Source organism: Triturus cristatus, chromosome 12 (genome assembly GCF_964204655.1).
Source record: "Triturus cristatus chromosome 12, aTriCri1.1, whole genome shotgun sequence".
Taxonomy (NCBI): Eukaryota; Metazoa; Chordata; class Amphibia; order Caudata; family Salamandridae; genus Triturus; species Triturus cristatus.
In genome coordinates this window covers 132,576,792-132,603,240 of record NC_140595.1, presented here as the reverse complement: position 1 = coordinate 132,603,240, position 26,449 = coordinate 132,576,792, and the positions used below count along the sequence as shown (strand labels likewise).

The following is a 26,449-nucleotide window of genomic DNA, read 5'->3' as shown; positions in this document are numbered from 1 at the left end:
ACTATCCAAAACTTTCCCTACTGTTGCAGTCATTGGAGTGGGAATAGTAATTTTAACTCCTTTGCTATCCAACACTCTTTACTGTTACACTCATTGACGTGGGAATAAAATAAATTACCCCTCTGCTATCCAACACTTATCCTACTGTTGCATTCAGTGGAATGGTAATATTAATTTTTACCCCTCCACTATCCAAAACTTTCCCTACTGTTGCGGTCATTGGAGTGGGTTGCTATACAACACTTTCTTTACTGTTACACTCATTGACGTGGGAATAAAAAAAATTACCCCTCTGCTATCCGACACTTATCCTACTGTTGCATTCAGTGGAATGGTAATATTAATTTTTACCCCTCCACTATCCAACACTTTTCCTACTGTTGCTCTCACCAAAGTGTGAATAGTAAATGTTACCCCTCTGCTATCCAACACTTTCCCTACTGTTGAACTCTATAGAGTGGGAATAGTAATATTTACTCTTTCGCTAGCCAACACTTATCCTACTGTTGCACTCAGTGGAGTAGGAATTGTAATTTCTACCCCTCCACTATCCAACACTTTCCCTACTGTTGCATTTTTTGGAGTGAGAATAGTAATTTTTGCCCCTCCGCTATCTAACACTTTCCCTACTGTTGCACTCACTAAAGTTGGAATAGTAAATTTTATTCCTCTGCTATCCAACACTTACCCTACTGTTGCACTCACTGGAGTGGGATAGTAAAGGGGTAAAATTAACTATTCCCACTCCAGTGAGTGCAACAGTAGGGTAAGTGTTGGATAGAGGAGGAATAAAATTTACTATTCCAACTTTAGTGAGTGCAGCCGTAGGGAAAGTGTTAGATAGCGGAGGGGCAAAAATGACTATTCTCACTCCAAAAAGCGCAACAGTAGGGAAAGTGTTGGATAGTAAAGGGGTAAAATTAACTATTCCAACACTTTCGGTACTGTTGCACTGATAGTATTGTGAAATTTAGGTTTAAGTATTTTGTAATAGTTCAATGATTAAATTTATTATAGATTTTAGTTTTTTATATTTTAAATCATTTATATATATTTATTTTGAATAATATTTTAAACTTTTAACATAAATATAATCGTTTATCAATTGTTTTAAAGTAAATATATATATGCATAAATTAATGCTTGTGTGTTTATTTTTTATTACGTTTGTGATATTTTATTAAAATGTATATTACATTTATTTGATTTTGTAAAAATTATATTTATTATTTCATATATGTAATATATCATATTTTATATTTATATAAAAGTCAATATTTTATACATCTATAGTTTTTTACATCAATATTTTTCAGTCAATATTTTTGTACTTACCTGTTTAAGTATAGGAGTCGCTATTTTTGTTGTCTATATTTTTACTCAATATTTTTAACATTGATGTAGTTTCAGTGAACAGCAGTGACTGCTGACTGAGATTGAGGTTATGTGAAGGTGTTGCAGCATTAGGTGGTGTACATTGTGTAGTTGGTGTAAGACAAGGTAATGATGGCGAGTCTTATAGCATATAACAGTGAAAAGATTTGGAGAATAAGCTCTTGAATACTCTTGAGTCTGTCATTGTGGACAGACATTTTTTGATATTGAGTAGCTCGATGGCAGGCAGATGGCCTCCATACCTGTCCTCCACATTATATACCTCAAAGGATGGGGGCGCCGTTCATAAAGCCACCTCTAGAACTTTCTTAGGGCTGACCAAGGCATTTCTGTTTACTGTGTACCCTGATCTTAAATCTGGCCTTTAATGCTTAAAGGGACATATTGACTCAGAATCCATGCTCGTCAGGAAGGAGGTCATTCATCACAAGGCACTTTCTCTATGTTTTTCAGCCACAGCATTGACTTTTGACGAAAGGATGGCATCTTTTCATAAAAGAAAAATGCTGTCAGTAAGAAAGTGACACAAAAACACTTAGGGCCTCATTATGATGTACAATGTAAAGCCATTTGACAGTTTGTCTGAGTTTTTCTGCCTGACATCAGAGGTTTCTGTCTGACCACGGTATTACAATACTGGCGGTCGGAGGCAAACACGTGACACCTATGCGGCCTACAGAATAGGAAAACTTAATCAGAGAGCCAGTGAAAAACATCCAACAGATTTGAGACGCCGGTAAGCGAGTACTCGGTGAGCGACACACACACTTGTCGAGATTGCCCGTCTACAGGTGACGGAGACAAAGAAAGTCCTTTTCCAACAGTGTCCTTGGTGCAGGGCCAAGTATGGACACTCCGACACTCACAAAGCGTGTAATATGTGCTTATCCTCAGAGCACAGAGAACACAAGTGCGAAGCCTGCACATTGTTTAAAAACGAAAAGACACTTTAGGCCAAAAGGGATCGTCTTCTGGCACATATGGCAGAGGAGCTGGCAGCCGAGGCAGAGTTCTTGCATAAATTTGAGGAAAACATTCAGGCCGGTGTAATAAAGGAGGTGGGGTCATCATACCCAGCCCCCATTATATCACCTCTGCTTCGTACTCCTGTGATGGACAAACTCCAATATAGGTCAAGGGACCCACATCCCTGTCACTAATTCCTGTGCTGGGACCAAGCACCAAGACAACGTCAAGTACCGTGAGTGCTGTTGACCCACTATGTGCTAAGAAGATCTTGCACACACGTCCACCACCATGCAACGGTGTACCACAGCCCACAGGCACGGGCTGACACCGCAAGCATCCCTCGGAGCCGAAAAAGGACAAGAACATTCTTTATCGGGCGACAAGGCTACATCATGGGAACGACTTCAGCACCACATCAGCACTGAAACACAAGTCAGCACTGACAGGCACATCAGCACCGAAAGCTGCCAACAAATTTTTACCCCACGTAAAACATCAGATTTGAAGAAATGCTTAGGATCGAGCATCTTGGAATCCAAGCAGCCCTCCGCTCCAAGGAAAGAAAAACACCATGTCCACACTTCGACACAGAAGAAAAGCCATACATCTGGGGTTACAAAAACACACACAGTTTCTGAGGACACTCCACTGGCTCCAATGAAACAAAAGATGCCATCTTGTATGCTGACTGAGGAACTGAGCATAGTTTTTGAAGGGCTGCAACACTTCATGCAGCAAAAGCTTAAAGAGACTTGCAAAAGACAGGCACAAGAGGAGGGCCTGCCACTGCCTCCACCACAAAAAGCACTAGTACACATGGCTACAAGCTCAATGACCTTTAGCTCACCTGGCTCTCCACAAACACAATAGCCCTCTCCATAAGAAGAAGAGGAGGTGATCCAAGACAGATTTTCAGGGGACAAAAGACACCTACCACACCTCAGACCCATGGGATGACTGTGACGTGGCTCTCTAGTACCAACAAAGCCATCACCACCAGATGACACCTCCTAATATCACACTGTCATTCAGAGAGCAGCAGAGTACCACAAGCTCCCAATGTATACCACTGAGGAGCAAATGTATTTCTTGGTTGAGACACTTTTGCGCACTGAGAGCACGGTGAAATACCTGCCCCTGATAGGATGTAATGATGTATCCAAAGACATCTTCAACGACCCTGTCAAAACTAGGGTCTTAACACCTCGCATTGAGAGGAAATACAGAACATCACCAACTGATCCTGTATTCATCAGGGGCCACACCCCAGCAGACTCCCGAGTTGTCACAACCACCAGCAAAAGAGCTGCAGCACAGGGCACTGGAGATGCAAAGAAAGCAAAAGGATAGATGCTTCTGGCAAAAGGGTATCAACAGAACATGAGGCCCCTTGAAATACCTTCATTAAAAATTGTTATCCGGAAATGTTAATTTTTTTATTTGTGTTTTGTATCATTAGGGAACTAATTTAGCTTGGGTAGACATTGCTTATCAAGTCTGAATTTTTCTGGACAACTTTTTTAAAAATGGCATATGTGTTTCAGGAACTATGAGACCTATATACTTCATTTTGATGTCAAAACATAAGCTTAGGGGGTCAAGTAGGCTTATAGAGATGGAAAATAACTCCTCAGAGCAAACATTCCACCATTTTCCAAAATGCTGGCTCTATAATGATGTGTTTTAGCCACCATATTGGTAATTATTTTAATATTGTTTCTGTTTCAGTTTTTCTGTTGATTCAAATCCGTAAACATGAGCGAAGCAGGTAGTAGCAGAGGATCTTTACCTCCTAACATTGTTGCTAATTACAAAATCTTAGGACTCCTTCAACACGAAAAATGTGTCATATGCCAAACTAATCCGAAAGAAAATCTAACATCCACTACAGCTGGACTGAAGCGAGTTCGAGATGCTTCAGAAATACTGCAAAGCAAAAGTTTGAAACTGATGGGTGAAGAGGATCACATATTTTATCATTATAACAACAGGTGCTGCAAGTCGTATACAATGAAAAAAAGCCTGGAAAATAAATTGTCAAAAAATAGCAGAAACCAGTGCATCACAACAAAAATTTGAGTTTTTCGAGAAAGCGACGACAAACAAACCCAATGCACATCCACTTAGAAGATTGATGGCTACCACTCGTCCACCTCCAATAACTGATCACAAAAGCAGAGGACCTTCAATGTGTTGTCTGTGGTTAGTCGGAACATGGACCAAAGGGATTAGTGAAAGAACAAAGTACAGAGTATGTGAGTCTCAAATTGAAAATATGTTTTTATCTGCAGCTGGTTTCTTCCAAGATTAAGTTTTTAGCTGAACAACTGATCTAAACAGCGAAGTGAATGTATTTGCAGTGGATTTGTATGCCCACCGGAACTGCATGCATGCATACATTTGAAAATATGAATGTACAATGAGCTCCCAGCAGCAACGTAATAGCCAGCTTTCAGTTAAGTTTGCACTCTTTGAAAAAGCAAATTAAGTTTTAAAGCCACTCTTGAGTGCTGGCTACGGGTTCACACTCAGTGAGATCGGAGAAATAATGGTCAACATTGGTAAAACTGTATTAATCCATAAGAATGAAATTAAGATTTCTCAGGTCAGAATGTACAATGTCAGAAATAGTTTGTGTCAGTCTAACAATAAAATGAGCTCCTTACGTGGTAGACTGGGATGTGATGATGGCTTGCACTGATTTTGCCATCAGTGCAAGCCATCATCACATTCCAGTCTACCACAAAGTTTCAAAGTGGCTGAGGACATGTATCTTCTTCTACCTGATGCTGCGGTCCACAAATCTGATTCAACTAAATTTACCATATTAATTATTCAGTGCAGATTAAAGGATGAAGAAAAGCCAATTCCTCCGTAGGCTGGAATTCATGCTCTGATCTCCCAGAATACCGTCCCACTGAAGAAGGCTGGGTTTTTACCAGTAATACCATCCCCAGTCACAAATTACGCAACAGTATACACAGCTCTAAATAATTTCAAAATGTGCCTGTTCAGCTTGAAGACCAGCCTATACTGCCAATTTTCTGTGATGAATGTGTTTTCCGTATTGTAGCTGACATTTTTGTGAGCAATCAAGTAGGATTTGATTATCTTTATCCAATGACGGGTGTTTTCCACATGACAAAAGTTGCAATGCGGTGTGCAGTAAGTTATCTCAGTGGATGTGGCATAGACAATGCACTTATGGAGGCTCAAATCTTTGGCAGCAAAACTGTCCAGTAAGTATTGAGCAGAACTCATTATGTTCGTTCGTTACAAGGTATGCTCATCGTATCTGAGGTTATAGAAACATTGCATTGGAATGCTTTCTGGAAAAAGAATGGCAAATTAGGTTTTGCATATCTTATCTAAGAAGTGAACAAGGCACAGGGTACACTTCATTCAAGAGACATAAATCAGAACTTTGCAAGTACTGGGGAAATGTTTTACACATGATAGCTCTAGTTAAAAACTTGGCACATGCTGATCAGGAAGGTGATTGGAAGCTGCATAGTGTGTTTCACAAATCTGATTGCATACACTACAATTAGATATGGCTCCTGGTATTTGCAAAGACTGATGAAGCTAGAGGTGGAAAAACTACACCTCTACAGAAAATTCATTTAAATACATTTTGTGGTGAATCACAGAGAGGCAAGGTTCAATGCTGTAACTCCAAATATGAACCTGGAACAGACGATCCAGAGATCACAGTAAACCTCCAACAGAAATGTTGGTCAGACATGTAAAAGTGACTATTCTACTCAATGGCAGCTAGTTTACCATGAAATCCTTTCTATTTGCAGTGTTTCCAGAAAGATGACAAATGCAAAATGAATGGACCATTGTGTACTGTTCCTCACCACAAACTCGTGGGAAAGAGAGGGGAACGTTTTAACATGTTTCATGCAGCAGCAAGGAAATTACTTTTAAATGACTGAGCCTGTGCAACTACACAACTCTGTGACCAAACAATAACGATATGAAGTCACGTCTACTAGATGTCCTGGAACATGGATCGAAACTATAATTGAATTGAGCATAATTCAAGGATTGTCAGAGTTATGGATATGGTATGGAACAGGCGAGAAAAGATAATTAATCCCACTTAATATTCTGTACAAACAATTTGACACAGAGAATGCCAGTGATCTTATCAAGCAAAAGACACACACTTGATGGACGGAATGCAGAACAAATCAAAACATTCACCCCCAGTCAAGAGATCTGGGTTAAATCCATCATTCTTTTGCTCACCATGCCACCCCAGTTTAGACCTGGCCATATACAAATCAGTCTTGACCCTGTGCCTAATGGGAACAGTCCAGCCCGAACTGCCAAGCCAGGTCCTCCCTGGACCGGAAACATGCATCCTAGGACCGGTTTCGGGGTTTCGCCCCTCTTCAGCCAGGATAGCTTGATTCCAGTGGCACAGTGAGCCCAGGACCCACGTCTGGGCATATCTGGCGCACTTAGGGCGAGAAAGCAAAAGACACACAATTGATGGATGGAATGCAGAACATGTGATCTTATCAAGGCACATATTTTTACGGGTGATTATACTATGAGCAAAATTGGAACAAAGCTTGGAGTTTAACTGCTGAATCTGCGACGTTTCTAAAAGGATTTTCTGAGACAGAAGAAGAATGTGACTTTAAAGATTTAGAAAAAATCTTGTATGTGTGTGGAAAGTGAGTTCTGACTGTCACACATTGGATGATCTTTGGTATAGTAAGTTCAAGAGATCAGTTCCGCTAATTGACTTTGCACCAATGTCCTATTCTGTGCGTAGACACATTAAAAAAGCGTTCTACTTGATCAGAAGATGTGTAAATATTTTGGATCATGCATATGTAGAGAAAGATCTGTGTGAATTTGGTTGGGAAGATATTGATAGGGTTCTAAAGCCTACAAACTTCTAAAGCCTCTTCCCACAGTTCTTACATAAACATGTTCTTACAATACCTGTGCTATAAAAAGACGTCCCTGTTGATATGCTCTTCCTAAATGTTCAACATTCTGCTAATGTACCATAAGCGATCGCTTAAACAAATAAATAAAGTGAATAATGAAACTATGTCTATAAGGGGAGTGATAAACAAAATTTTATTTCATATACAGATCATAAACATTGTTTGGTGTCTACATAAAAGGATTAAAAAACATTATTATTTGTTCCATACTTATATATGTCTCTTCTTCCTCTAATATAGCCACCATTTTGGAAAATGGTACAAGAGCGGCTCTGAGGAGTTTTCTTCTGTCTCTATAATACTACTTGACCCCCAAAACCGATGTTTTGACACCAAAATGAAGTATATAGGCTTCATGGTTCCTGAAATATTGCATCATCACTATAACATCTCCGCCATTTTTAAAAATGTCCTCCAGAAAAATTCAGCCTGGATCAGCAATTTCTGCCAAAGCTAAATTACTTCTCCAGTGATCCAAAAACAGAAATCCAAAATGAAAATCTCTGGACAAAAGTTTTTTAACAGAGTATATCAGGGGATTATGCAAGAACAGAAAACAAAGTTACGCAGCATATGTAACACAGCAGCTCCTCCTTTGTAAACTCGCATCCAAAAGTTGCATCCTCACTGAGACTTCCATTCACCCCCCTTTTAAGAGGACAGTAACTTCCATTGCCCCTTATAATTTGAGAAATAGAGAGAACCTGTTCTAGTTTAACAGTCCTTTGAAAGTATGGTGTGGAGGGAATTAGGCTCTTTTAAACTTGTTTAATCTACTATCCTTCCCAACATTTCCCATTTCAAATTCATTTGTTTTCTTCTAACAGTGCAGTTGTACTAAATATCCTGTAAATGTTGAACATTGTCTTCAGTCGAATCATGTTGAATTCTTTGCCATGACCTTTTCTATTTGACCATTGTAGGAAAAGGCAGGACCACACAGGGAGTTACTGAAGTCTTTTAGAGAAGCCGCTTCAGAGGACAGTCTATTTGTCAATGACACAGTGAAGGAGCTGAATACACAGAGGGCAAACCTTCACAGCCCCAACAAGGAATGTGATCCTTCCTCCACGAGAGACTTGCAGTCAGAGTCAGTATCTGAGGACGGTAAGAAGACTTCTGTGTTGACTCTACATTGAAACCAAATGGAATTATATCTAAAGCACAGCAAAAATAACAAGCATACATCTTATATTTTTTAGGATATTTAAAGCTTGACCATAGACACTTTGATCTTTACTAGAACCTTATATTTTTAACAAAGGCCCAAATATAAAAGCCACTTCCATTGTAGCACACCTGCAAACTAAAACGTGTCCTGAGAATGTCTTCTTGGAAAAGTTCATAAAATAGTACTATATGGGGTTCCAGATTATTTCTGTGCTTCCCAACAAATCATTTTAGGAAGTGGTAAATGACATTGGCTTAGTAAGACAGCCTCTTTCTCACCTTTAGGAAAGAAACTGTTACTTCACTGCTTTTCAAAGCCTTCAGATCATGGGATGTCAATTGATAGGCTACAGAATGCTACATTATTCGATTGAATTCTTTGAGAAATTAATTCTTTTGGGAAAGTGTGGGTGGTGCTAAGAGATCCAGCACTCAAACACGTCAGTAAAATCAGGTCTTCATAAGCAGGACTAAGAACATTACCCTAATTGGAAAGCTTAATGTGTTGACAAATAATTTTGGAATCTAGTGGATGCTTACTATAGATTCCTGAACTTGTGTCTATTCTAATGCCCCAGACTGTATCCAGAAAACTCAAAAGCAGTTCCCCTGCTCACCCGTATGTGGTATGAGCAACTTCAGTACATAAGCACCACACATGTGTGCTGAGGCCAGTTGCTTTTCGTCTGCTCCTTCAGATGCAGATCTGGAGCTCTGCTCTTCTATGTCACTCCGTGAAAATACTTTTTTTCTTACAATTTTCAAAAAATTCTTCCAGTGTACCAGTGGTCACCCACTAAGACTACAGGATGAAGCCTTGTAGGGACAGTCCCTAACAGATGTCTGTGATACATACACTCCAAGGAATGCCTCTGATGCTTAGGTTCAGTGCATAATTCCAAGGCCTACAGTGACTGTGCCCAGATGAATCCAAAAGCCATGCAAGAATGCAAACCTCTACAAAGCAAAGCACCACATGACTCGAGCAGCTCCCACTCCAGGTTGAAGACAAGTGTGAACAAGCTCCTGAAGTCGTTCCCACTGCAGATCTTCATGGTTGAAGTCTTTGGGAAAGTTCAAAAAGAAACGCAGGGGGTCATTACGATGCCGCCATCGATATGGGGACTGGGACCGCCCACCTGTATGACAGAGGTCCCGTACCCTCGATTATGATGCGACTGCCACCGTGGCGGTTGCATCACCCATATTTTGCATTGTGGTGGGGATGCGTTCAGCAGCCCCCGCCACAATTCAGAAATGAAGGCACTTGCATATCCCTGCACTACGTGGCAAGCATCATGCGGTGCCTGCCACATGGTGCAGAGATATGTAGGGGGAAATGATAGGTGCCTGCAAGGCACCGCCACAATGTTGGTCAAAATTTCGTTCTGCAAGGTGGTCAGAAAAGGACCACTTTACGGAACCGTGGCAAGCGGTCTTCACGACCGGCAGGCTCCCCCCATGATTCCCCCGCCATTGTACTATGGCAGGAGGAAACAGCAGAATGACGGTGGAGGGCCCGCCACTGCACAGCTGGCGGGCCCTCCACCATCGTAATAACCCCCACATTTCCAAGCAGGACTCGGCCTCTTCACACCATTTTCCTTCTCTGGGGAAGGTGGAAAGGTGCCACCGTGCCTCCAGTTCTCGCTTCCATTCCAACGAGCTGCTGATTCCAACTTTTGTCCCAATGCACACCTAGTTCACGAGCCAATCAGTGACATCACTGCAGGTTGGAGCCTTTTGAGAGGCTACTCCATTGGACCCTAAAATTCCTCCGGTCAAGATACCATTGGCGGATCAAACCTCAGTGCCATCTATGGCTCGTGATCACGTTTTGGGTTCCGCATCAGCTTTGGGGCCAACTTTTGGCTGGTGCCAAAATCTGGGTCTGGACATTAATGCTGGCACTGGCCCCAATTTTTTTGTGGTATTTGACTTGAGCCAATTTTGTCTCGACCGACGGTACACCCATATACTGATGTGGTGCTGCCAATACTCAATCCTTCAGACACGATTCCACTACTGCACAATCGCACACAGCCACTACACCAACTTTTTGGCTCTGACTCTGAGCAGACCAAGCAATACAGCAATTAAAATGGAGGAGATGGGGGAATAGGTTGCCTCACTAACTTTACGGTGATGATAATTGGTATGTGGATCTGCAAGATGGTAGTGGGCTAATTAACTCACCCAGTGCTGTGTTGATTCCGTTCCTGGACCAGCAATGGAAGTAAGTGCATCCTTTAACTGTGGAATTTAAAACCAACATACTTGCAGAGGTCCTACTGCTTGGCCAGGCACTGGCCAAACCTCTTCTACCTTTCAATGAGGCCCATACTGATAAACTCATTGGCACATGGATAAAACACGTTCTGGCCCTCTGGTCAATTGGCAGGTCGGATGTTACCATAGATAGCACCAGGCGAACCTGCATTCTTATCCCATCACCCAGCTTCTGAGAGTTTGGCGGTGAAATTGTCCATCAGCAGAGTCAACCCTAATGCCTTCCGGACAACTGCTCCTGAAAAATTCCAAACACATGGAAATGTTTGGCAAAATAATCTCGTCCTCAGCCAGCCTTTAACTGAGGTGAGTCAACTCCAGCTGGCTCCTTGGTCGTTCACTCACTCATTCTGAAACATGGTTGGTGGGATCTTACCAGAAGTTCTACAAGACTTACCATTTTAATTGCCATAAACCATTAGTACAATGAGAAACCCCAGCACTCATACAATGTCATAACAGTGTCAGACCCAAAAAGTTGGGATATTGTATTGAATGAAGAAACAATTTATTAACACATTATACAGTCTTGTGTTCTTCTGTACAATCCGCTTGCATACAGATTCTTGCTTTGAAAAACAGCCAACACGTGTTTCGTCACTGTGTGCCTTTATCAGAGCTGTGAAATTCATAACAATGAAAATGAAATTAAGAACAATCATCAGATATAAGGGATAAGATATTATAGATGTGAGAAGTAATAGAAGTTGGTGAGCTGTAACGAAAAGAGATAAAACGCAGAGACAAGCAAGAACTTAGAAAGTAAGTGTGAATCAAAAATGGAAATAATCTGTGAAGAACAGAAGGTAAATTTAAGGAAAGCACCCGTGATACGAAATAAAGTGTGAGAAGGTCCATGTCCATAAAGATTGTAATGTGAGTTCCAAACTCATCTGTCCCAGAAGGAGATAAAGTATCGAAGAAAAGGTATGGTGATTAATCTGACCAACCTTAACAAGGCACGAAAGCAGTCCAACAGCATGTATAACCCGGCCCTAAAGTGTCTCTAATTTTCTGTAGTGTGTAAATTAAGGGTAAAACCTCCCCATCTAATTCTGGTATATCTAACAGAACTGTTGCAAAAAGAAGAATTACCAGGTTATAAATAAGAGCATAAAAAGTGTCTCAAATCTTAGATCTGCAGGCACGGTGGCACCTTTTCAAATCTTAATGCGGATTCCTATGTTACTTTACATCATAATGAATCGGACCAACCTTTGGAGTGGTATATTATATTTAATAATACAATTCCTCTCCATCTCCCTTAAGTACTGCCTATACATTAAATAAGTTACTTCCGACACCAGACCCCAGACTCGATGAGCTATTACTATCCTTACAACAAGTCAAAGAGAACATCCAAACTCTACATGACCTGATTCTACAACAACCAAAGTTCACGCGCTTCAAGCTAGAATCCACGACATACCTCCATATCAACCACTCGAAACTTACCCAGCAGCTGCATGTAAGCTCCCAGAAACGTGAGCCCCCAAGTTGGAGAACAGAGCCCTACCCCAATGCCTCATCCCGCCTGGTCCGGAAGAAAAACTCTCTCTCAGTTAAAGACTTAACCTCACTACTCCATTCCTATAAACTACTGATTCTCCCCCCATCATACTGCGCACTCTGTTAACTTGAACAAACCCTCCCTAATCACATCCATTCCCCCCAATACTCATAGAGTCACAAGATACATTTCTAGAGGTATAATGGAAAACAACTTCACGCGAGTCCCCATCATACACGAACCCACCACAACACCCATCAAAACTCAGCTAAAATGTATTCTTCTAAATTGTAGGTCGGCCTCAAGACATGCAGCCGATATAGCTGACCTCATTCTCACTAATGAACCGGACCTACTAATTTTGACCGAAACATGGCTAAATGAAACATCCACGCCCATCCTAGACATACCAGTCCCCCCGAATCCCGACATCACCAGACTTGATAGATCTGATAGGCCAGGTGGTGGTATTGCCTGCATACATCGTAGCAATATCTCAGTGAACAGCTCCCACTTCCCAGTATTATCCTCCTGTGAATACCTTTGTTTAGACATCACTAGTAATAATAAACCAACATGTTCAATACACGCATTCCACCACCCGCCAGGGGACAATCTCACCTTTATTGAACATCTCATGGACATTCTAGCTACAAATGACGGTCAACAAAATACTCAATTATTCCTTGGCGACTTCAATCTCCACTGGAATGACCTTGACGACCCAGGAGTCAATAGCCTAAAAGCTTTCCTCTCTGACCTTAACCTTACCCAAATCTGTGACAGCCCCACACATGATAAAGGCTCAACCCTTGATATAATAATTTCCAAAGTGGACTCTACTCAGCTTGAATCGATCCTCCCCTGTGACTGGTCTGACCACCACATCATCACATTTTACATCAATGAAACAATTAAATTACTTTCTACCCAACCCACGAGAACAAAAATTTGGAAGAGGAACCTAAAATATTTCGGTTCTGACTTACTCACAACCTCCATTCCTAACAGCCTGCTTCCCCCGGAAGACTTATAGGATGTACAAGGTCTCACTAATGACTACTTACACTCCATGAACACGGTACTAGACAATCTAGCTCCCTTACAACTAAAAAGAATCACCTCAAAAGACTCAAAACCCTGGTTTGATGGTAGGCTAAATGAAGACAGACGATCTCTAAAATTAATCAAACGAAGATGGAGATCGGCACCATCCTCTGACCACCTCAAGCTACTAAGAAGCGCGAGAAACTCCTACCACAGAAAGATCACACGATCAAAAGCAGACTTCTTCAGTAAGCAATTAGACCAAGCCAAGAACCGCCCCAAAAAGCTATTCAAACTAATCCAATCTCAATCTAAGGATGCACCCCACTGCCTCCAAGCTAACCCTGACTCACTACCCAATTGCGAGGATTTTGCTGCCTTCTTTACTATGAAGACAGAAAACATAAAGATGGACCTGCTCAACGACTTAATATCTGACTCTAACATGGACACTTCACAGCCCCCGCTAGTAGCCCCATTCACATAGTCCGTAAAGTTCGAACTCAAAAACAACGCTTCCTGGTCCTCCTTCCACACCCACAGTGAAGAATCTATATTAAAAACGCTCACAGCCCTGAACCCCTCCAGCCATTTCACAGACCCTCTGCCCGCAAACTACATAAAAGACTTAATACCCCTGTTATTGCCTCTATGGACCAAGATTATAAACACCTCTCTCCTTCAAAGAACCATCCCAGAAATCCTAAAAGCAGGGCAGGTATCCCCTATCTTAAAGAAGCCATTGGGAGACCCCTCAGACTTAAATAACTATTGCCCAATGTCCAACATCCCCACTCTGGCCAAACTTTTAGAAAAATGTGTTCAGGCACAGCTTGGCAAACACATTGATCAATTCAACCTGCTCCCAAACCGGCCTCCGTGCAGGTCACAGTACAGAATCAGCCATGACCCACATAATCGATGACGCATTCCAAATCCTTGACAAAAACGAAGCCTGTCTACTAATCTTGCTTGACCTATCCTCGGCCTTTGACACCGTAAACCACGACAAAATGATTGATCTCTTGAAATACAGAATGGGATTATCTGGATCTGTTCTAAATTGGTTCACCTCCTTCCTACAGAATAGATCCCAAAGATTCAAGGTTAATCAATCCTTATCCATGTCCGTCCCAGTCACTTTAGGTGTACCGCAGAGATCATCCCTTTCACTCACACTTTTCAACCTGTACATGGAACCACTCACCGATCTTCTCAGCTCCTTGAAGGTCCATTATCACATGTACGCAGACGACACACAACTCTCTATAAAGATCCACTCATTTGAAGACATTAAATCCCTCAATTCAATGCTTCAAAAAATGCAGAGCTGGCTATCCGAAAACCATCTGAAACTAAACAACCTCAAAACGGAATTCCTCTTAATCGCACCCCCCAAACAATTACCCCAATACTCGATTGGATGAACCACCTAACAGCACTCAAAGGTCAACCCCTCATCATTGATTCTGCGAAATCGTTGGGAGTGACTCTGGACATAAATCTAAACATGCAGAAACACATTAGCACCTCCACAAAAGGAGCACATTTTCAAATGAAAACTCTGATAAAACTGAAACCCTTCCTGCCCGCAAATGACTTCAAACAGGAAGTTCAAGCTCTAGTTATCCCTAGAGTGGAATATGGGAGTGTCACTCTATGCGGCCTTCCCAGATCGAAGACGGCCCCTATTAGAGCCTCAATCAATGCAGCTGCTAGACTCCTCACAGGCTCTAAAAGAAACAGTCGCATCTCCCCTGACCTGTGAGCCCTCAACTGGCTACCCTTCGAGGCAAGAATTCATCTGAAAATCAACTGTATGACGAACAAGGCATTAAATCACAAAACTCAGAGTTATCTAGCTCAGAAACTGGTGCTCTCGTGTGGTGACAGGTCCAAAAGGAGCTCCAATAATGTCCTACTGAATCCACAATGATTTGTCAAGAAGATAACATACAACCGCACCTTCTAAGTAATGGCCCCCAGGATTTGGAATGCTTTGCCCCCAGAAACAAGACAGAATCCTTCTACCCCATTCTTCAAAAAAGAAGTGAAAGCTATTCTCATGGCTAAATTTACCTTAACATTTTTTTTTTTTTATCTTTGTTTATTGGCATTTTCAGTACAACAACACAACAATTACAGTGTGTGACAGGCAGTTCATTGGCATTGCTTGGATACATCAGTACAGTACCAAGGGTGAGCTTGAGTATAAAAGGCAGAGTATACATAAGCAGGCGAAAAGATGACAGATTGGTAGAATTTCGCACCAGTCCTACTACTGATCAGTCCTCCACTATTGGATTCACCATTCTCAGCTAGACAGTTAGTGTGCGGTGGTGCAGCGTCATCGTCCATGCTTTTTGCGGCCTCCCTAAGCAAGTAGCTAGTGAGAGATTTCCAGATATTACAAGGTCGCGAGCGAAGGGGCAACATCTCAGCATATATATTTTTTTGTTCCTGACAGTAAATGAGGTCGGCCAGCCAGTTCTTGAATTTGGGCGCTCTGCCCCTCCCCCATCGGCAAGCAATTTTACATTTGGCTATGAGTAGTCCCATTGCCAGGAATCGCTTAACGCTTCCTTTGTGCCCTGGGAGGTATCCCAGGAGCCCAATTTCTGGTGTGAGGTCGAGTTGTCCCCCTATCATAACACTCAGGGCCCTCCCCACCTCAGTCCAGTAATGGGCTATAGACCTACATTCCCACGCCAAGTGTAAAAAACCCGCCCCCTCTTGTTTGCAACGGTCACATCTATCTCTTTTCCGCAATTAGGTTTTGTGCAGTCTTACCGGAGTATAGTACATTCTGTGGAGGAATTTAAAATGGATGATTATGAACCTGCTGCTAGCGGTGATGCGCTCAGTTTGTTGACAGCTATACATCCAGGCCTCCTCTGTGATAGGGTGACCCAATTCTGCTTCCCACCCCTGTTTTGCGTTCAGAGTGTTATGGGTCCCCGCCCCTATGGAGGCTTTATATATGCGGGAAACCGCATGCGGTGTTCCTGTCTGTATCATTTGGTGCAACGGGAGCAGTGTTAAAGGTTCCGCTGGGAACGCAGGGGTAGTAGCCCTAACAGCTTGTAGCAGGCGAATGTATAAGAAGCGGTCCATAGTGGTGGGTGTAGTGTCGCCCAAGAATTCGTCCATACTTTTGAATCGTCCCAGGTGGTACATGTCCCCCCAAGTATGTATACCTAGTTTGAGAAGTATACGTTTACAGATGCCATCTTGCGTGACTGGAAGGTGATGTAGGTCGGACAGGGGAAGTAGTGGGGAATATAGCATGGGAGCTTGGGACCTCTTGGCAACGGCGTGCCATGCGTTATTTGTACAAGCCACGGTGGATCCCTTTCCCCCAGCCGCTTTGTGATCCATACCCAGGAACCCCTTAAGAGGCAGGGGAGTCATGAGCCCTTGCTCCACCGCCAGATGCGTCATGAAGTGCGGAGGCACGGGTCAGTATGCGGCGAAGTGTGCCTTGGTACTGAGATAGTAGGGTTCAGGATCAGGCACTTCAAAGCCACCTTGGGCGAACGGCAAGGTGAGAGTGCTCCATTTGATCCGGGGTTGTTTCCCGCCCCAAGCAAGGCGGATGAGCTGGCTCCTTAGTTTGGTGAAGAAGGGGCGGCCGGGGGGAAGAGGGTTTTTGTAAACAAATATAAGAATTACGGCATGATAACCATCTTCATTAAGGCTATCCGGCCTGAGAGGGAGAGCGGGAGAGCAATCCACCGGGTGATCTGGTCTTCCATTGTAGTTACCTCGCAGTAGTTCTTCTTTATCTTTGGTTATAGCAACTCGCAGGTATCAGACTTCATCAATGCACCACTGCAATGGGTAATCCATTGAGAATGGAGTGGTGCAGCTCGTGAGCGGCATGATCTGGGATTTGCCCCAATTAATGGTGATTCCAGAGAAGGCCCCGAATTTAAATATTTCGCGGATCATGGCTTTTAATCCTTCAGCAGGATCTCGCACATACAGCGTAATATCATCCACGTATAACGATATTAAGATGGGCCTTGTGGGGTAGTCTAGTGCATATTGCTGGTGATGTTGTCGCAACATGGATGCCAGTAGTTCCATGGCTATCGCAAATAGCAGGGGTGAGAGGGGGCATCCCTCTCGCGTACCTCTGGTGATGCCAAAGTCAGTAGAACGTTCTCCATTCAGCTACAGTGAGGCGCAGGGTCGGTTATATAGCAGTTTAATCCACATGAGAAATCCCGGGGGGAATTCCATGTGCGTCAGGACAGCAAACAGATACCCCCTCTCCAGGGAATCGAATGCTTTAGTGGCGTCTAGGAAGACTGCCACCGCCTGTTCCTCCTGATCGATATCATGCATGATGGAGAAAAGGGTCCTCAGGTTGTGCGAGGTCGATCGGCCGGGTATGAAACCAGCCTGGTCGGATGAAATGAAATGAAAGTGACTTTTATATAGCGCATGGCTACCCGGGAGCATCCCAGCGCTGCGGAGAGTGAATAGAGGATGGAAGATGTTACGGGAATAGCCAGGTTTTCAAGTGCCTGCGAAAGGTGAGATGATTGGGCTCCTTACGGATAGATAGGGGGAGGGCGTTCCAGAGCTTTGAGGCGTTGTATGAGAAGAGGCGTCCGCCTGTCCGTGCCTTCTTGATTCTGGGTGTGTCAGTCAGGAAGAGATTATCTGAGCGAAGGTTTCTGGTGGCTTTATAGGGTTTGATCAAGTTCTTGATGATCGGGGGACCCTTGCCCTGCATGATTTTATGTGTGATACATAGTGCTTTAAAGTGTACTCTCTCCTGTATTGGAAGCCAGTGGAGAGTTTTTAGGGCGGGCTTGGCAGAGAGGCGTTTGCTTGTATTAGTGAGGAGTCTTGCAGCCGAGTTCTGGACCATTTGAAGCCTGGCAATCACTGATATGGGGGCACCCAAGTACAAGGCATTGCCATAGTCCAGCCGGGAGAGCACAAGCGACTGTATCAGAAGTTTTTTTGAGTGGTCGGGAAGGAGGGGCAGTATTTTGCGTGTGGTGCGAAGGAGACCGTAGCAAGTGGCGGCGGTTTTTCCGGCCTGGGTTTTGAAGGTAAGTTCGTTATCGAGCCAGATGCCTAGGCTTTTTATTTCTTTTCTTGCCGTGGGTGCTGGACCCATGCAGGAAGGCCATAGTGTGTTGGGGTTGAAGGATGGTTGGTTCCCTAACAACATGAGCTCCGTCTTTTCGCCGTTGAGTTTAAGATGTGATGAGCTCATCCAGCTATTTACTTCTTTGAGGCAGGTACACAGCTTCGTCGAGGAGTGCTCCGACTGATTGAGTGCCACAATAAGTTGTGTGTCATCTGCGTAAGTAACTATTTTGACTCCGAAGGGGGATACTATCTCAGCCAGGGGGGACATATATACATTAAAGAGTGTGGGGCTTAGGGACGAGCCCTGGGGGACCCCACATTGGAGCGGTACTGATTGGGATCGCGTGTTACCTTCGAATACTTGGAAGGTTCTTTCCTCCAGAAAAGACTTCAGCCAGGCCAGGGCCGTGCCAGTTACTCCTGTTTTTTCGAGACGGTGAACCAATGTAGAGTGGTTCACCGTGTCGAAGGCTGCACTTAGGTCCAACAGGATGATGGCTGTGGATCCTCCAGAGTCTAAGATCTTTCTGGCTTCTTCCACTACAGCTATAAGCGCGGTTTCTGTGCCCTGGCCGGGGCGGAAGCCAGTTTGGGAGGGGTGAAGCTTTCCTGTGGATTCGAGGTGAGCGGAGAGCAGATGATTGACATATTTCTCTGCCACCTTGCTAACTCCTGGGAGTAGGGAGATGGGGCGGTAGTTAGCCAACTCTGTGGGATCAAGATGGTTTTTTTTTAATAATGCTTTCACCATGGCTTTTTTCCAGTCTTGTGGGACCAGGCCCTGTGATAAGGAGGCGTTGATTAGTTTTGTGATGGGAAGGGTGATAGTTGGTGTTATTAACTTCAAGATGTTAAGTGGGGCGGCGTCGAGCGGGGAGCCACTCTTTATGGAGTCTAGGATGGGGGGAAGTAGATCTTCTGTGAGTGGTTTGAAGAATTCCAGGTTATGGGGAGCCACCTGCGAGGTTGGTGTGTGAGGTGTATATTGTGGTTCGTTGATGTTGAGTGGGAGATGTTTGAGAATTTTTTGAATTTTGGTGTTGAAAAATTCTGCTAATTCATCACAGCGCTGGCCGGATGGATCCGGGGGAGGGGGGGGCTCAGGTACTTTCAGCAGTTTTTGTATGATTTGGAAGGTTTCTCTAGAAGAGTTAGATGAGGAGAGGATTTTTTCCTCGTAATATGCGGCCTGGGATGATTTTATTGCTGTTTTATAAGAGGAAATGGAGGATCTGTATATGTTTTTTTTTTCGACGGTATAGTCTTTCCTTCACGTTCTTTCAAGTTTTTTGCAGTGTTGTTTTAGCTTCCGAAGTTCTGGGGTGTACCAGGGGAGTTTATTTGGTCCAGATTTCTTTTGAATGGTTTTTTTTGGTAAAACTAGATCAAGCGTACTTTCGATCCATGAGGAGAATTTTTTATTTGCGACTAAGGGGTCGGGGTCATGGCAGGGTTCGGATGCCTTAAGTGCACGCGTCCATTCTTCTATATTTAGTTTTGGCCAGTGACGAGCTTGGGTACGAGGTAGTGGTTGAGGTGTACTTGTGATGGTTGGGTGCCAAGAGAACGGAATTAGAAAATGGTCTGACCAAGGGAAAGGGGTGGGAGTCCTGCATTCTAGTTGAGTTACGTTGGAGAAAATTGGGTCAAGAAGGTGGCCTTTGATGTGTGTTGCCTGATGGGTTTTGAGATGGAGCTGGAATGCTGCTAGCTCTTGTATGAGATCGTCGGCTGTGATGGCTGACGGGTTCTCGAAATGGAGATTGAAATCTCCAAGAAGGTTGAAATTGGGTGAGATACTAGCAAGGGAGAAGACAGATTCTAGTAGGGATGTGCGGAAAAGGCCTTGGGCTCCGGGGGGGGCGGTAAATGAGGATGCCGGAAAAGGAGAGCAGGGGGGTAAATTCAATGATGAAGTGGGCATTTTCGCAGTCGAGGAGGGGGCTGTCCAGAAGACGGCAGAGAAAGTGATCTTTATAGATAATTGCAATCCCGCCGCCTTTGCTACTGGTTCTATCTAGATGCTGAATCAGATATCCCGGTGGGAGGGCCTGCACAATGTCGGGGTCTGAGCTTGGGGTGAGCCATGTTTCGGTGAGGAACAGAGCATCGAGCTCTAAATCCTGTAGGAGTAAATTTATTTCTGTGGAGTGTTTTGGTAGGGAGCGGCAGTTTAGCAGTGCCATTTTGAATGAATTCCTCATTAAGTGGGGAGTCATGCTTGCTGGGAGTTCAAACGGGCAGTGCGCGCATTTGTGGTGTAGTTTTTCAAGTGAGATGGAGTGAGAGCATGATGGCTTAGGGGTTTTTGATAAGTGAAGAAGATCTTCCCTGGAGTATCGGAGGAGGGGAGGGGGCGCGGAGGCATTATGGCAGGCCCCTGGGCCCGGTCTGGCGCAGACGGGCTTGCCTTTGGCGCGCCTTCGGTGCGCCAGCGGCGCGCCCGCTGCGCGCGTCCGCTGCGCGTCGAGGCATGCATGGGAGTTTTATGCGCTTGAGTTAGCAACTAGAACGCTACCTTCACAGTTCCAATTTGCAGCACTTCCGGTCTGCGTTATCCTTCCCTCCACTCAACCGGAACAATCCGTGGTGGACCGGGGAAGACGCCGACCTGTGCTCTTGTGCAAGTGAGGGTGGGGACAAGGTGAGTGCTATTTAAAATAGATTTTACAGAGAAACGGCGACAATTTAAAACATATGATTTTGTTTATGCCAGTGCCAACAATTCAGAGTGTGAGCATCGTTATATTCCCACAAGCAATGACGTTTAAGGCAATGATATAGTAACAGACTTGGGAGCCCTTTGCCAGGCGCTCCGTTCCCTTCGGTTACCTTCTAATGTCCTCTAGTGCGTCCGCTGCGCGTCGAGGCATGCATGGGAGTTTTATGCGCTTGAGTTAGCAACTAGAGTGCTACCTTCACAGTTCCAATTTGCAGCACTTCCGGTCTGCGTTATCCTTCCCTCCACTCAACCGGAACAATCCGTGGTGGACCGGGGAAGACGCCGACCTGTGCTCTTGTGCAAGTGAGGGTGGGGACAAGGTGAGTGCTATTTAAAATAGATTTTACAGAGAAACGGCGACAATTTAAAACATATGATTTTGTTTATGCCAGTGCCAACAATTCAGAGTGTGAGCATCGTTATATTCCCACAAGCAATGACGTGAGCCTATTTGCTAGGACTTTGGCTAATACCTTGACATCGCAATTAATCAGGGACAGAGGTCTATACGAGTCTGCAGATTCGGGGTTCTTACTGGGTTTCAGTAGTGAGACCAGTATCGCTTCCCGCATATTGGGTGGGATTACTCCCGTTTGGTCTGCCTCCTCATAGACTGCCTTCAGGAAGGGGGCCAATGTGTCTATGTAGTTCTTGTAAAACTCTATTGCCAAGGCCATCGGGTCCCGGTGCCTTACCATTCCCTATTTGCATTATAGCTTCTCGGATTTCGTCCACCCCCAAGTCAGCCGCTAAGAATTCTCTCTGACGATTGCTAAGCCAAGCTAGTTCTACCTGTTGCAGATATTGCGAAGTCTCACCCTGTCGTGCCGCGTACGTTGAATACAATGTTTGGTAATGCGCAGAGCTGACGTGTCGGGGTGTGCCTCCCCCCCTCATCGCGGATGAGCAGTACATGATTCGCCCCACTAGGTGGTCGAATGGTCTCGGAAAGCGCCTTGCCGGGACGCTCTCCCTCTCCATACCTGCGCGCCGTGTGGTACTTGCCTCAGAAGAGGCATTCCCTTTTTGCTTCGGTCTGATATTCCGCAAGGGATTCACGTATTTTGGCAAGGGTGGGACCCTCACCCGATGCGCCAGCGACTGCTTCAAGCTGTTTAATCTGGCATTCCAGGTGTGTTAGTGTTGTACAAATGTCTTTGAGGATGCCCCCCGTTTTTGCCATGCAATGGCCCCGAACAGTAACCTTCAGCGCCTCCCACACAGTAGCCAGGGATAGCACTGAGTCTATATTATGTCTCAAGTATTCTTCTAGCATTTCCCCCGGGTCGGACTTGAACACAGCGTCAAGGAGCGCCGTGGGTTGTAGTCGCCATTGTCTAGCTTGGGGTGACATGCCAGGGGGGACATAAGCACAGGAGAGTGGTCCGAGTAGGTGTGCGCTAAGTTGTGAGAGGAGGACGTATGCAGTGCAATGTCTTGTGATGCGATCCACATGTCCAGCCGAGACCAATTATTGTGAACCGCTGAGTGATATGTGCCCTAACGACATGTCGGGTGATGATGGCGCCAAACGTCCACCAGGAAATTATCTGCAATTAGTTGCTGAAGTAGGCGCTGTGCCTTGGAGTAGTGATATGGAAGCGGGTAGGAGCGGTCGTGTTTGGGGTAAAGCGTTAAATTAAAGTCTCCACCCCATATGAGGTGGATCGAGCCTATGCTTGCTATACATGCTCATAAAGTGGTGTAGTAGTCCTCATTGTCCACGTTGGGTCCGTAGCTACTCACTAACGTGATGGAGGCAGTTGCCAGGCTTCCCCATGTTATACAGTACCTACCCGGCGGGTCGAGAGCAGAACCCTCCTCAACATAGGGCACCGTTTTCTTAATTAAAATTGCCGCACCCCTGGAATACGCAGAGTACGAGGAGAAGTATCTATGCGAAGCCCATCTTGAGGCGAACTGGGGCTGTTGTGTGTGGAGGGTATGTGTTTTCTGTAGCACTGCGATGCTAACTTGGTGTCTGCCTAAATAGGCCACAATGTGCTGTTTCTTCCTGGGATCACCCAGCCCTCTAATGTTCCAGGTGAGGAGCTGTATGCTTGCGGTGGTAATGGTCTTCTGCCCCTCACCCATCATGGCCTGATTTTGTACATGTCCCTAAGTACTGTGTTTCTAATCTGATGTCTGGGGTAGGTGGTACCCCCCCAATCTGATTGTTATAGCTGGCTTAGATATGCCTGTCCTGTAACCCCCAACGTTCCCCTCCACAGCGGCAACCCAAACTTGCCGTGTACAGTGCCCACCCTCCCCGCCCCCATTACATCATAAAACATTTGTGTCGTGTGGGCCGCTTTGTCCCTAAAATGGCTTTGCTTTGTCCTTGCGTTAGGCTCACATAGGGACCGTGATCTAGGGAAATCAGCGTTCAGGAGTAAGCGAGTATCATCGATACCGCATCCGTTTTGCATACTTAATACAGAATTAATGGTGGTCCATAACTGTTGTGTTCCCACAACGAAATAACTCGGGCAACAACTAAACATTACAAGCTCCATCATAGGAGAAAGGGGGAATTCCCTAGGAGTCGTGTCCCAGAGGGCGTGGCATCCCCTCCTGCACTCACATACTATGCAGAAGGTGTCCCTGGAATGCAGAGTTAATGTCCCATTGGATGTTTGCTATCCACTTATATATTGGTCAGAGCCCCAAGGGCAGAACATTAACGACTATTGATGTTACCTGTGCATAGGCATGCATGTCCATGCCAGTCTTGTCCGCACTACGACCTGTCAGCACCGGTGTGCAGTTCTGTATCTACGTTACCTAAACCTCTTCTTTTTGTGCTGAATCTTCCCTTCTTCCCGACGGGGAGCGCTCCCCTCTCTTGGCAGCCTGTACAGTCTTTTTGAGGAAGTCCGCCGTCTGCTGCGGGGTGTTGTAGATGTGGTGCGAGCCATTGTTCATGAGCCGCAGACATGCGGGGTATAGAATGACATACTCCACTCCCTCTTGCTGGAGCTTCTTTTTGATGGGAGCGTACTTCTTCCGTGCTTCTTAGAGAATGAGGGTGAAATCGGGGTATAATGAGATGGCATTATTCTCAAAGATGACATTTCTCAGCTCCCGGGCCCTACGCAATGCAGCATTGCGATCTCGGTTGTTAAGTAGTCTCGCGACTATGGGCGGGGTGGTGCTCCAGGCGGCGGTCCCGGTGCCAGAGTGCGATGTGCCCATTCCATGATAAGTATTCTGGAGAAGGCCTCATGCCCAAAGCATGTGGTGAGCAGCCGCTCTACATAGTCTTCAAGCCGTCCAGTGTTGGTTGTGCCGGGCACCCCAGTAATGCAGATGTTGTTCCGTCTAGAGCGGGCTTCAATGTCCTCATTCTTGGCTGCAATCACCTTAAGCAACTTATCTATGTCTGAGAGTTGCCCTGCCACCTGTGCCTGATCGTCTTCCAATGTTGAGATACGTGTCTCGACCTCTTTTAGCCTGCCATCTTGTATTTCAATCCTCTGGGTAATTTGGTCCATTCTGGCACACATGGAGTCCATTTTCCCCTCAATGGAAGCAAAACTAGTTTTCATGGTGTGGAGCAACGTCTTCATGTCCACCTCGTCGGTGTCCTGGTTTGGTTGGTTCATACCATCTTGTTCTTACTCAGGTGGCTGCCCACTGGGCGTCCTGCGAGTGTCGAAGGTGAGTTTAGGCTGTTTGCCGTTGGGTTTCCCCATTGTCTGATGCAGCCAGGCCAGCGACAGTTGCCCCTGAAGTCTCTAGGCCAGTCCGTAGGCTATCACATCTCGAGGGGGGACCAGGCGGGTACCGCCGAACCAGTCGCGTGCAGCCAAGGTCGTCCAGAGGCGAAATGTCCTGGATGCGCTTTGCACGCGGCAGGGCAACTTGTTGCAGGGCTAACGCCGCACCTCTTCCGGCGTGGGGCTCTCGGATGATGGCATGTACTCACCCCCGATGTGTAGAGAGTTTCCGTGTGGGGGGTAGGATCGTGAACTGGTGGGTAGTACACTAGTGTCCTTGTTCAGGGGTATGCCTCCCTGTGCTCCCTCACCAGAGCTGTTTCACAGCGACCAGGCCACCACTCCCCAGTGGTGGCAATCCCTGGCGAGGCAGCCAGCTACAGAGTCAGTTTTCACAGGGGCACTTGAGTACAGGCCTTTCCGCCCAGGGGGGTCTATGCAGCTGTTCTATGCTGGAGCCTGAGTACACTTAGCAGCGGCCCTGGATGTATACTCTGTCCCCGCAGGTGAGGTTGGGGCAGTGTCTCAGCAGGCTCCATATGGTGTCCGAAAGCTCTGAGCCCAGCCGGGGGAACCCCCCCAGATAGGTACGTTAGTTCCTGCTCCCAGTGCTGGACTCCGGAGGATTGCCCACCCCCTAGCAGCACGCCGACAGGTGGGTTATTTATGGGCCAGTCTCTTATCAGGATGTTATCAGTTATGGTCCCAACCCCCTGCCAATTCCAGGCCAGGGCGTCCCAGTCACACAGTCCGGGATCGAGCCAGGCCTTAGGCTGGGCAATGTTGCAGGGTGCAAGCGCAGCTTCTCAAGGCAGCTTCCCACCGGTCTCACAGCGTGTAGGGATCAAGACATGTCGTTTGGGAACGGGATTTCGCACCTGTAGCTGTTTCCCGTCTATGCGTGTTGACACGTACCATCTAGGCCTCAGGCCACAGCCGCTTGCGGCAGTTTCTGCACACCGGTGGCACCGGGGCAGCTGACCGGCACGCACCCGACGGCAATGCCAGGGTATGCCACAACCACCAGGTCCCCATGCCTCCTCCCTCGGCGGCCGTTGTCCCGACTCACTCTTTGTGGAGGATCTTGCTTCACCTTCGTGGTGCTTCGTGGAGCTCCGGCTCCCAGCTCCACGCGTCTGTCTCGCGATCAGGGGCAAACCCCAGGCGGCGGGTGGCCCAAGAGTCCGGGGATGTTCGCTGTTGTCGGTCCCGTCACCCCAGCCGCAGCCAGCTCTCATGGCGACCACCACAGTGGCTCCAGCGGTGCCGCGGCAGGCAGCAGCCAGACCGCTCCGGCGGCCTCCCTCAGTAGTCGCTAGGATCTCTCCTCCTTCGCTCGCCTCAGGCAGCCTGTTCACGCGTCGCAGGCCGCAATCTCTTCCCACGTTTATCAGGCTGCCGCAGTCTCTGGCTCAATGCTAGTGGTTTGCGCTGCTCCCTGTAAGCCGTGAGGTCATTTTAGGCCACTTGAGCCCAGGGATTCAGGATGGATTATGGATATTTGTTCCAGGGCTGACGGAGCCTCACTAAGGTCTTGTCTGCA

General features: G+C 45.8%; 1 protein-coding gene across 1 annotated transcript in view; it reads left to right on the top strand.

The window, feature by feature from the left end:
- Nucleotides 1-26,449, top strand: part of LOC146772886 (rho guanine nucleotide exchange factor 11-like) — a 247,522-nt gene that overhangs the window by 195,879 nt on the left and 25,194 nt on the right. Inside the window, 1 exon segment of the mRNA XM_085637041.1 lies at nucleotides 8,261-8,444. Coding sequence (XP_085493167.1) covers nucleotides 8,261-8,444 — 184 coding nt within the window.